At 45.8% G+C, this 11,913-nt stretch overlaps 1 protein-coding gene across 1 annotated transcript in view; it reads right to left on the minus strand.

Moving 5' to 3' along the window:
• The window catches only part of KIAA1549, a gene marked incomplete at its 5' end in the record, with an annotated part of 72,427 nt that extends 67,063 nt beyond the window's left edge, over positions 1 to 5,364 (minus strand). The window contains 2 exons of the mRNA XM_081102655.1: positions 1,605 to 4,319; positions 5,343 to 5,364. Of these exons, the coding sequence (XP_080958781.1) occupies positions 1,605 to 4,319; positions 5,343 to 5,364 (2,737 nt within the window). The remainder of the gene's footprint in view (positions 1 to 1,604; positions 4,320 to 5,342) is intronic.
• Positions 5,365 to 11,913: the final 6,549 nt, after the last annotated feature.

Here is an 11,913-nt window from a genome sequence, read left to right on the forward strand (position 1 = left end):
TGTCATATATGAAAGTTAATCCATGCTACATATATTTGATATTCTTAGCGGTATTTCTAAAATGGTTTCTAATTATCTGTAGAATAATAAGTTCTGAAAGATACAGTAGAAGTATCATAAATTTCATAGAATCCGAGAGATAAATAAGCTTTCAGTAGTTATTTTAATAAGCTCCTTGTAACTGTCTACTTTGTGGCTACTGTGCAACAATTTTGTAGGAAGGAAGGAAAGTATCATGTCTATTAGAAACTCTTCTCTCTCTCCTCTAGAGGGCTGGAGTCCCGACAATGAAAGTTCACCACTTTGTCCCAACTTCCTTTCCCGCCTTATCACCTCCGTCTAATTACCAGCCAAATTGAATGTCCTTGGGCTGTCCGACCTCTCTCCACGTTCACACTCTCAACCTGGAGGACACTTCCTTCCATCTGCAGGTGACAGCCTTTCACTCATCCTTGAACACGACCTCCAGTTCACATTCTTCCACACCCGTCCCTGATTATCCCAAACAGTCACTCTTCTACAACTCTGCCTCGGCCGTTCCCAACACAGCTGCCCAGGAAACATGGCTCAGCATCCGCCCCACTGGACGCTAAGCACCTTGCGGGGTGGGACCAAGCCATTCATCTCTATATCCCGGAACGCTTCCAAAAGTGCTTCACGCACACCCAGTGCTCCATCATTACCTGTCACGTGAATTAACAAATGGCTGCCCCATTTGGGGAGGGCGGAGCTGGGAGACCGAAGGCTTCAGCTACCCCCAACCCTCTCGGAGGGTGGCAGCACCCCCAGGGTGAGCAGAGGACACAGGGCTCACGTCACTCAGCCTGGAGAACCAAGACCCAGCATGTTCTCCTCCTTCCCCACCTCCACCTCTCCCTGTTCCTCCCTTCCTTGTCCACTCCACTGCTCCTCTGCCTCTCCTGCCATCTCCTTCCCCTTGGTTCATTTCTACCCGTCGTCCCCATCAAAGTCAACACACACACACACACACACACAGGCTGCTCATCAACAGTACATTGTACATAAGTACATATGCATGGCTCACAGCCTTCATGCACGCCCTGTCATTTCTCATGAAGAACAAGTCAGAGAGCCTGGTCCCGCAGGCCCGGTCACTAGACTGGCACAGACATGGCAGCGAACGTACATGGCTTCATGGGACAGGCAGCCGCCCGTCGGCCAGTCACTGAGGTTTGTTTCAACCATGACTTCGAAGCATGGGTGATGAGTTCCAGAGACACATATCCTAGCAAAACTTCTAAGGTTTAAATCTTTTATTTATTCTTATTGCTACTACTAACTACAATAACATATTTTGAGGGTGCTCCTTATGACAGGCACTGGGTTGAGTATTTTCTATGCGTTACAATGCAGAGGGTGCCAGTATCATCCTTATTTAATCACTGGGGAAACTGAGTCTTAGAGAAGCTAAATAACTGAAGAACTCACAGGTGGTCAGCAAAGGAGTGAGGATTACGAACCCAAGAGATCTCTTGGCCTAAAGCCTACATGCTTTGCCAGGATGCTACATATCCAATAAGCATTTCAAACAGCATCTTAGAAAGATCACCCCAACCAAAACAGAGGAGGAAGCAGGGCCTTACCAGTTGTGATCAAATAGGCATCAGGAATTGTGATATCGCACACATACGGCGGCCTGGTGGTGACCACTGCCGGAGTAGTGACCACGGCCTCGGGAGTGGAGGTGGACACAGGATGAAGGGACGGCAAGGGGAGGACTGTGCTGCTCTCGTGGGGATTCTGACTCTCGGGGGTGCTGTTCAGGATGATGTCGACAGCATCGTCAGGGGCAGTGCTGGCAGGAGATGCGCTCAGTTCAGTGGTTGTGTTCATCGGCAAATCTGTGGGTGTGAACGATGGGCCCACAAACACAGAATCTGTAGGTACAGGTGAGGGGAGCACTTCAGAAACAGCGGAGGGTGCTGAGGACGGGGACACGGCGATGACCAATATTGTGGTGGTAGGAATGACCGTGGAGAAAGAGGGTAAGACAGACGCGTGACCACCCATCGCACTGATATCCCCATCGGAAGGCGCGGGAGTGGGAAGGAGGGATGATCCCGTTACAGGGGGTGTTGTCCGAAAGGCAGTCAGAAGTGACGCTGAGCGCGCTCCAGCAGTCGCAATGTCAAGGATGGGCTCAGCGCTGGAGGGCACCCGCGTGGGGACCGCCGATGCGTGGGGCACGAGTGAAAACTCAAAATAGGAGGTAGTTTCCGTGAAACCTGAGGTAAAACGGGCTTCAGAATCTGCCGGTGAAACGGTGGCTGCTTCAGAGAGAGTGAGAGACGTGGAGCGGAAGCTTGAGAGAAGCGACGTTTCAGAGTAACTAGGTAGAAACGTGGATGCACTTAAAGGGAGGTCTGAACGCGGCCAGAGCTGAGAAAAGTCAGGGTTTGTGGAATTAGGGACAGAGAGCGGAGGTGACTGCAGATTGGGAGAGTCGGACAACGTCAGTGTCTCGACCAAGGTGGGAAAGGCCTGAGCAAGGATGGTCGACACGTCACTTGACATCGGAGATGGAGACGCAAGTCCTTCTGGAGACAAAGGGGCCGAGCTGCTGAATTCCAGCGGCGGAGTCGAGGAAAAGCTGGATGCAAACCCCAAAGTCCTTCTGGTTTCGTGTTGGGAAACACTGGCGCGCTCTCGGGCAGGGAAAAGCGGAGCCTCTACGGAAGGCTCCAAACCATAAGACGTAAAAGGCGTCGGGTCTCCGGAAGCAAGGGATGGCGTGCTTTCGTCGGCCGTGACGGAGAAAGACGAGTCGAGGAGAACGCCAGGAACGGCCGAGGGAAACACAGCTGTCACACTGGGCGGCATTGCTTGAGTTTCCATGGCAGAGACGGAGCCAGAGGAAGCAGGATCGAGTGACACTGGCGGGGAGGGGCCGTGGGAAGGATACGCTTGTGTGATCCTGATGCTCCTCCTGTCCACCTCGGCCGAAAGACCCATGCTTGCTTCTGAGATTTCCACAAACCGAGAAGAAAGTGGAACTACTGGTCTTGAGGGGAAAAGTAGGTTATATTCTTGAGGATCTTCCTCAAATTCAGAGACGTCCTCTGCTATGCTGCTCGGTGGAGAGGTGCTGCTTGGTGGAGGGATGCTGCTCGCTTCCCATACGGTCATGGTCTCAGCACTGTCCCCTGAGCCCCCGTCTTTCTCCACGAGGCTTGTGGACAGAACATGCTGCGGTGATGCCATAGAGCAGGACCCGCACCACGTGTACGGTCTGAGTGGAGACACTGGGCTCCAGACAGGAGTGTCGTCCGCATGGTTGGGGACCACTGAAGTGCCAGGCAATCTGGATGCTCCCCTGGAATTGCCAGGAAGAACGGGGTCATATGAAACGTCAGCTGACCGAGCAGAAAAGGACACAAACGCAGGAGGACGTGAAAACAAAGCTGAGTTTGTGCTGCAGCTGCTGCTAAGAGCAAGGGCCGTCCGGGATGTGGCTGCAATTGGAGATGTTCTTGGAGAGATGGCTTCTTTTAGACTCTGACTCAAAGCAGTGGTCCCATCAGGGTACCTGTCTGAACCCGGGGCCAGAACACCCTCTGGAGGCGCTGAGGCCGTCCCCGAGGGGGGTAATGGCTGAGTGAGGCCATCGCCTGGCAGCTGAGGCACTGAAGATGTGGAGCTAAAAAGGAGGGTTTCCACGCCCTCTGTTCTTGAAGCCACGACCTCCAGCAAAGTCCTGCTTGATGAGCGTCCATAAGGGTCAGTAGGATAAAGCACCAAATTCCTACTAGGGGTTGGAATCATGGCCTCGGAAGCAAGAAAAGTTGACGGAAAAACACTGCAATGACTGGGGGACTCAGCACACGTTGTCGGTTGTTGCATTGTGTCTTGCCAGGCGGACGTCACTTCTTCATCTTGTGAAGGAACAGTGGGCAATGGTGGCGTCAGCACGGAGTCTGCTGTTTCCTCGGGCAGTCCCGGGGGGCTGACTGTGACGTACTGTATCGGAGAGACCACGCGGGAGGTGGCCCACTGAGTCTCTGGCAAAAAGTTATCCATTTCATCGTCATCTATGACCACCTCGTTGCTCGTCACGGACACGGAATTTGCCACAAAGACGCTGTGATCTGCTGTACTTGGGGTCAGTTCTCCTTGGTTAAAAAAGGCTGTATCAAAAGTAGCAGCGGATGGAGAGGACATGAGGTGGGGAGGACTGCTCGGCTGGGACCCTGGGGCAGCCTCCGTTAAGGCCACGTGTGCAGTGCTGTGCGCGGCGCTCTCCTTCAGCGGGTGCTCCGCGGAGGGCGACGACGGGTTGTGCTGCTCCAGAGAGAGCTCGTCTACAAGGCAAACAAACGCTGGGTCAGCTGCCGGGCCAGTCACACTGCTCACCTTCTGCTATAAACATCCACCCTCTGAGCCGATACCCACTCGCTGTGGATACCCACGATTCACAGACGTTAGTTAGATAGCTACTTGGAAGCCGGAAACCGCCAGCATTACTGTCAGGGTAACATCTGCAAATACTCACACATTTGAGCTCCGGCTTTGCTTAAGCTCGTGTGTGTGCACACAATGGCATTTTTCCTCTTACTTTCTAATGTCACCACAGAATGCTGGGGTGGAGGAGGCCTTGGGAAATTGTCTAGTCCAGTGGTCGGCAAACTGCGGCTAGAGAGCCACATGCGGCTCTTTGGTCCCTTGAGTGTGGCTCTTCCACAAAATACCGACTTCTGCGCATGGGCCACGAAGTTTCAATTGCACTGTACGTGCGCGCCCGCACATGGTATTTTGTGGAAGAGCCACACTCAAGGGGCCAAAGAGCCGCATGTGGCTCACAAGCCGCAGTTTGCCGACCACTGGTCTAGTCCATTCTCTTGAAAGAAAGGTTCAGAGGAGGTACCTAAATCAAGTACACGCCATGCCCACCCGGAGAGAGCAGCGCTGGAATCGGACTGGAAGATTCCCGCCTTCACGCCAAGCCCATGCTCTTTCTCTTCTGGAGGGCTGGCTCTCGAGAGAAATGAACATGGCAACTCTGACAGTATCCCTCACTCCCCAGGTAAGAGAGTTCAACAGCTTCCTGGTTAGAGGGCCTTCATCATTTAGGCCTCGGGCGACCTCCAGGCTCAGCTCTTCCGGCTCCCTGCTCCAGGTTCACGCCTTCCCGACTATGCTCTGGCCAAATGAGCTGCCTGCAATTGCCTGAACCAAATTCTCTCTGGCTCAGTACTAGGTACGTTCTTGTCCCTCTGCCTGGAATGCCCTTCCCTGGCTCTACCCTCGGGCGATGCCTCCTAGTCCTGCAGAGGCAGCGTAGATACCACCCTCCCTCCTCAAGTTGGGTTAGTACCTCTCCCTACCTTCTACTCTCATAGCCCTCATCGTGCCCCAGTGAAATGAACGGTCTGCTCCTTGCACAGTGAGCTTCATGAGGACAGGGACAGTGGATCTGTTTCCCTTACATAATGCAAGGGCCAATAAGCATCTGTTACATGAATGAACGAGTGGTCTCTTAGGACCAAGTTCTGATATGTACCAAAAGCATCTTATCCTCTCAAACTCTGGTACTCCCTGCCCTCGTGACAGCTCTCATTATCATGTCAGCAGTTTATGTGTCTCCACCTCTGATTCAGAGAAGCGGGACATGTGGTGGCCGAGGCCCCTGAGCAAGGCCCAGGGCAAAGCGTAGCGTCCACTGCAGCACAGGCTGGGGACTAAGCAGCTATCAGGACTCATGGCAACATCCTCCTCTCACTCATCCCGACAATCTGTCCGAACACAAGGATGTGAACTGGTATAGGGATAATCTTGAATTTGCTCTCTATTTTTCAAGACTAAATTATTTCTATTCTATTCCTGGCAATATGGCAGGCTAGAGAGATCAAAGCCTTCCTACTTCTTAACACTTAATTATGGTTAATAAATCTCTAAAAACATCCTCTTATGGGACTGAATGAGCCTGTAAGACAATAGGGGACACGGGCTGAGTGTAGGAACAAAGCAGGAGCTGGATTATGGAGGTCATCGAACACTGAAGTCACCAGGTAGCCTAGAGCAGTGGTTCTCAACCTTCTGGCCCTTTAAATACAGTTCCTCATGTTGTGACCCAACCATAAAATTATTTTCGTTGCTACTTCATAACTGTAATGTTGCTACTGTTATGAATCGTCATGTAAATATCTGATATGCAGGATGGTCTTAGGCGACCCCTGTGAAAGGGTGGTTCGACCGCCAAAGGGGTCGCGACCCACAGGTTGAGAACCGCTGGCCTAGAGGGACACCAGACCAGGCAGCCTAACACTTAAGCCAGAGACCATCAACTTTTTCCATCTCATGGCACACACACACTAATTACTAAAATTCTACGGCACACATATCTATTTTTTGCAGATCTGACCAAACAATAGGTATAGCTTTGACTCACTCACATAGGATGGCTATTGTTATGCTGGCTGTTGTCTTTTGTTTTTATTTGGCAATCTAAGGGGAAAGAGGTCAGTGCCCTGACCAGGTATTTAGCCAGGGATTGCAGGTTTTAAAAATTCTTGCAGCACACCAGTTGAAAATCGCTGGCTTAGGCCATGGAGGAAATGAGGGACATGTGCTGGGTCTGGACAAGTAAAGAACCAAGGGAAGACCATCTCTAAAAAGTAGAGACCCAGGAAGTGCCACCGTCTCAGGGAAAGCATGAATTAGGACGAAAACAACCCATCCCTGAAAGGACAGCAAGAAAAAGTATCTGTCGCAACTGACTTTGTGCAGATACTTTACAAAAAGTCTCCCCAAGTTTGGAACTTACTCTATTTGTATGGTCCAGAAAAGTATGTGCTGAGAATCATAATTTAAAATGGACCAGGTCTCCAACACCTATCCAAGCTAACATAAATCATCTCTAGAAAAACACACTCTCAAACCAGGCATCAAAATATTCTGCAGCTAAAACTCCAACAAATGATTGCAAAATTTAAAATGATAAAACACAAGGAAATAAGGTACTATGGAAAAAGTCAAGAAACCACCCAAAAGAGAAAACCACAACACACAAATAGTATCAAATCTGTAAAGAAATGGAGCACAGAGAAATAAAAAAAGAGATACATATATATAAAAGATGAGATATATTTTTTTAAAAAAAGAGAGAGAGATGGAAGATAGAACGAGACAGTCCAACATACATTTGATCAAAGTTTTAAAAAGATGTGAATCGGGTAGAGACAATATTCAAAGAGATAACAGTAAGAATTGTCCAAAATTAATAGGAGACATGAATCCCATTCAGGAAGACCAAGAAATCCCAAGCAAGGTGAATGTTTTAAAAACCCAGACCTACTCACATGCTGATACCACAAGACACCAAAGAGAAAGAGAAATTGTAAATAAATGCAGTCAGAGCATAAGGAATGGCAATTGCACCATCAGATACCTACTTCACAGAACGAGGAGCCACGTGACAGTGAAATAAAATCTTCAAAATGCTAAGAAAAAAAAAATCTGACATCTTAGATTTGAATAACCAGCAATACTCTCTATTTGTTAAAATAAAGACATTTTCAGAGAAGCAAAAAGTGGTTATACCAACAGAAGACCTTCAGTAGAGAAATCTGTCTAAACAAGGGTAATCCTCAACATCATTGATAGATTCTGTGACTTTAAGCAAAACAATGTTATCAATTTTACCATAGGCTAATGGATATAAACAAGAGTTAAATTCCTACAGCATCTCACCAACATTATAACAAAACAACATTGAACAAAACAATGTTATTTGAGGACCTGCTATACTTAAAGAGGAAAAATAATTCTAGAAGGAAGACCTGAGAAGAAGGAATAGAGAATAAATGATAAAGGCAGTATGGTTAAATCTAAACAAATTCTGATGGTATAAATGAACAAATAATACCATATGATTTGTGAGGTTACAAAAAACATAATACTGAATTAAAATAGCTTATTACAATCACACTGAAGCTGGAGAGACATTCAGAGGTATTTTGACTCACTAGCAAAGATGGAAATCAAGAGTAAAGATAAAATTCTGTGAATGGCTTTTGTGTATACTAAAATTTGTAAATGATATTTAGTCATACACTTATATAGATAAAATGTTTCTAGTTGGTTCCATTAGTATCTGAAAGTCACAAACTTACACCAGAAAAAAAAGCTGCTTACTTTGAAGGGTCATATTCCTTTCTATGTAATATCTTTTAAAAATGGACAATAAAAGAAGAAAACCGTTTCTTAGAGATTTAAAGTTGTCTCATGGCAACATTATGTGGCATCTGCTGTCTTCTGTACAAGCTGGCTCCAGGGTTTCTTGTGAGTGTGCTTTTACCATTTACCTGCCACATTCCAAGCTTGCATAAGAGCAAACATGATACTACGCAAGGTAAAGCAGCAGCTGCTCTCTTCTATAGTGAAGGTTAAGGAGTTATACATTTAAGAAGTCATGAAATCAACATTCTGTCCAACCATGTAACAGACAGATTTCAATGTTTTCCGAAGGATAAAGCATTTGTATTATAATTTATTCTGACATATAAGATCGGAACAGGGAGCGAGATTTCCTTTTAAATGAATCAGAAACATATTTCTAAGTGCACCAGAAGACTGCAAGAGATAAAATAACAAGAAAAAGCACCATTTAGTGGCTAATTTATGAGCCCAAGTATCTGATGTAAATTAGAATTCAATAACTGTCTTTGAAGGACAGGGAACAGGGAAGACAAAGTGGTTAAAAGAATGAAAAATTCTGAAACTTCCAATTAGGAAATTCGAGGTGTGCCAAGTGAATCCCCGCTCCACAAGCCCCCCCCCCCTTTTTTTTGGCCAAGCTCCAGGAGAGAGACACCAGCACTGAAGAGACAGCAGCTGAAATGCCAGGGGAATTACTTCTGGAATTAATTCAGGAAGAGCTTAGAAAACCCAGGTGAGTCCCTCTCCCAGCAGAAAAGGCTTCAGGGACTCTAATTTCAAGCCCCGGAGATCAATTTTCAAGCTCTAAAGCGTTAGTTCACAAAAGGTTCTCTCTGTGTTCTCTCAGAGAGAAAGGAACAATGTTGGGCGATACCAGTGCCCCTCAGACTTCTGGGTGCACACAAATGACATGGGGGCCCTTATTTAAATGCAGGGGCTGGCCAGAGGGGCTGGGGTGGTCGCTGAGCTTTCGTGTTGCTCCCAGGTGTGGGCGGGTCTGCAACCAAACTCTGAATAGCAAGTGCTGAGGCGCCTTCTCCCACACAGACCACACAACACATGCTTACTGGGTGCCTCCCTGATCCCTCATCCTGGGCTAGGGTCCTGCCATGCTGTTTCAGGGTAACAGGGCAGAAAGTGCCCTCCTGCCATGCTGAGCAACTGATTAAAAATTCACAAGGCAAACGCACAGAATGCACAACACCGACGACGGACTTTGGTGACAGTGCTGTGTCCATGTAAAATCATGGACTGTAGCAAACATATCACTCTGATGGGTGATGTCAACAATGGAGGAGGCTGAACATGTGCGGGGGCAGGGGGTCCATGGGAAATCCCTGCACCTCGCCCTCAATTTTGCTATGAACCTAAAACTGCTCTTAAACATATTTTTAAATATATATATTGAATGGCACCTGTAATTAAAAAATAGATTTAATTTGCCCTGGTGGGGTAGCTTAGTTCATTAGAGCATCCTCCCATACACCAAAAGGTTGTGAGTTCGATTCCACGTCCGGGTGTGTACAGGAGGCAACCACTAGATGTTTCTCTCCCATTGATGTTTCTCTCTCTCTAAAACCATATCCTCAGGTGAGGATTTAAAAAATAAAGATAAGTTTAATTTAAACATTTTAAAAATATATAAAGCATTTTAAAAGCTTTATTAAATATCTTTTTAAATGTTTTTAGAAGCTTTATTATATATAATAAGCTTTGTAATATATATAATACTCCATTATGTTATATATATATATTATACTTAATACTTTATGTTATATATATTATATTATATATATTATAAAGCTTATTATATATAATAAAGTTTTTAAAAAACACTTTTTAAAAGACAGAGAGATGCCTGTCTCTAGGAACTTGTTCATCTTACACATGCAAGATAATTTGGTATTTGACTTAACTTTTTTGTCGTATTTTTCTATTTGAAAATTTTCCCTACATATAATAGTTAATCAGGGAGTCATGGACTTCTCAAGCTGAATGAATCCTTTAAGACCGTGGCCAAGCCCCGCCCACTGCCAACAAGGCTCAAAGAGTTTAAGCTGACTTGCTTAAAATAGCACCAGGGGCAGAGCAGCCTGGAAAGGCAGGTTCCTAAGTTCTCAGGGCTTGAACACTCTTTACACCACACCAATTAGTCAAATTAGTCCATTTCATTAAAATTGCTAATGAAGAAATTACGTTGCAAAGCTTGTTATATTATAACATAGCCGAGAGCACAGCTCAGTTCTGTCGCTGAAACCTACAGGAAGGCCTGCATTTGGAGCTGTGAGCCCACCCCCACCCCCACCCCCACCCCCACCTGGGGACAGCTGGCAGCTGCAGGCATGGCACTAGGAAAACAAAACCCCTCAGGGCGCTGGCCTCCTAAACCCAAGGGACAGCAGCATCAAAAATCTCTACAGGGCTTTACTTCAAACAGAACCATTATTTTCGCTTCTTTGCTAAACTGTGGAGTTTTCAAAACGTGATGAGCCCTCTCCACTCTGTGGACAGTGAGCCTCCCACAAAACAAGATCCCTTGGTGTTTCTAGGAGTTAAAAAAACGCACAGACACGGGTCATATTACTCAGCCTTCTTAGCCATTTTGGCAACTCGTTAGCACTTTCCTTCTTCTCTTAGTTCTCAGGTGGTCCTAGGAGAGGATGTCAGTGCCATTCTTAAAACCACCCTTCCCCATTTTTTCATTGTTCTTCCTGGTTTAGCAAATGGTGCCTTTCTTCCCTTTCTTTCTCCCACCCAACTGTACGGTAACTAATACCTTCTACCAGGTTACTCCTCCTTCTAACTGGTACTGGTTTTATTATCAAATATCAAATAGATAAGAAAAACTATGTATAGAGAACAGACTGACAGCTGTAAGAGGGGAAAGGGTTGCAGAGCTGGGTAAAAAAAGGTAAAGGAATTAAGCAAACACACACACACACACACACACACATACACACACCCAAACTCATAGACACAGACAACAGCATGGTGATTACCAGAGGAAAGGGGGATGGAGGGAGGTAAAAATGGTATGGAGGAAATTTTTTAAAAAATTTGTTTTTTACTTGCTGGGTATGTAGATAATAATATAAAGAACACCTGAATTCCCATCTTCCAGTTTAAGAAAAAAGGAATATTACCCTTACCTCTGGCATTCCCTGTACACGACGTCCCTCTCTACCCCTCCCGATCTCCTCCCCTTCCTTCCCACTAAGGGAACCACTATTTGGAATTATGTATCCTCATAGCCTTGCTTTTCTTCATAGTTTTACCACATGTATGTATCCCTAAAGAACATACTCTTCAACTTTGTATATTCTCAAACTTTATCAAAATGAAATTATACTGTATGTATTCTACTGCAACTTATTTTTTTCACTATTTTTCTAGAATCATCCATGTGTGTGTTTTGCATGTAACTGCAATTATTTTCACTTCAATATGAATGCCTCCCTATGACTATACCAAAACATATCTATCTACTGTTGATGGACAGTTGAACTATTGTCAATTTACAATAGCAAATTGTTTGTTATCACAAACATTTCTGACATGAACCTTCTTACCCATCTCCTGGTACACATGTGTGTATATTATGTATGTGCATGTGTATATGCATATGTGTAGGTATGTATGTATAAGTATGTGTTTGTGTATGTATATGTGTGTATTTGGGAAAAAGTAGGTTTACAGTTGTGTGTGAAACAGTTAATAAAGCTATTGTAATCATCATAG

The sequence above is a fragment of the Myotis nattereri genome, assembly GCF_964212035.1.
Source record: "Myotis nattereri genome assembly, chromosome: 11".
Lineage (NCBI taxonomy): Eukaryota > Metazoa > Chordata > Mammalia > Chiroptera > Vespertilionidae > Myotis > Myotis nattereri.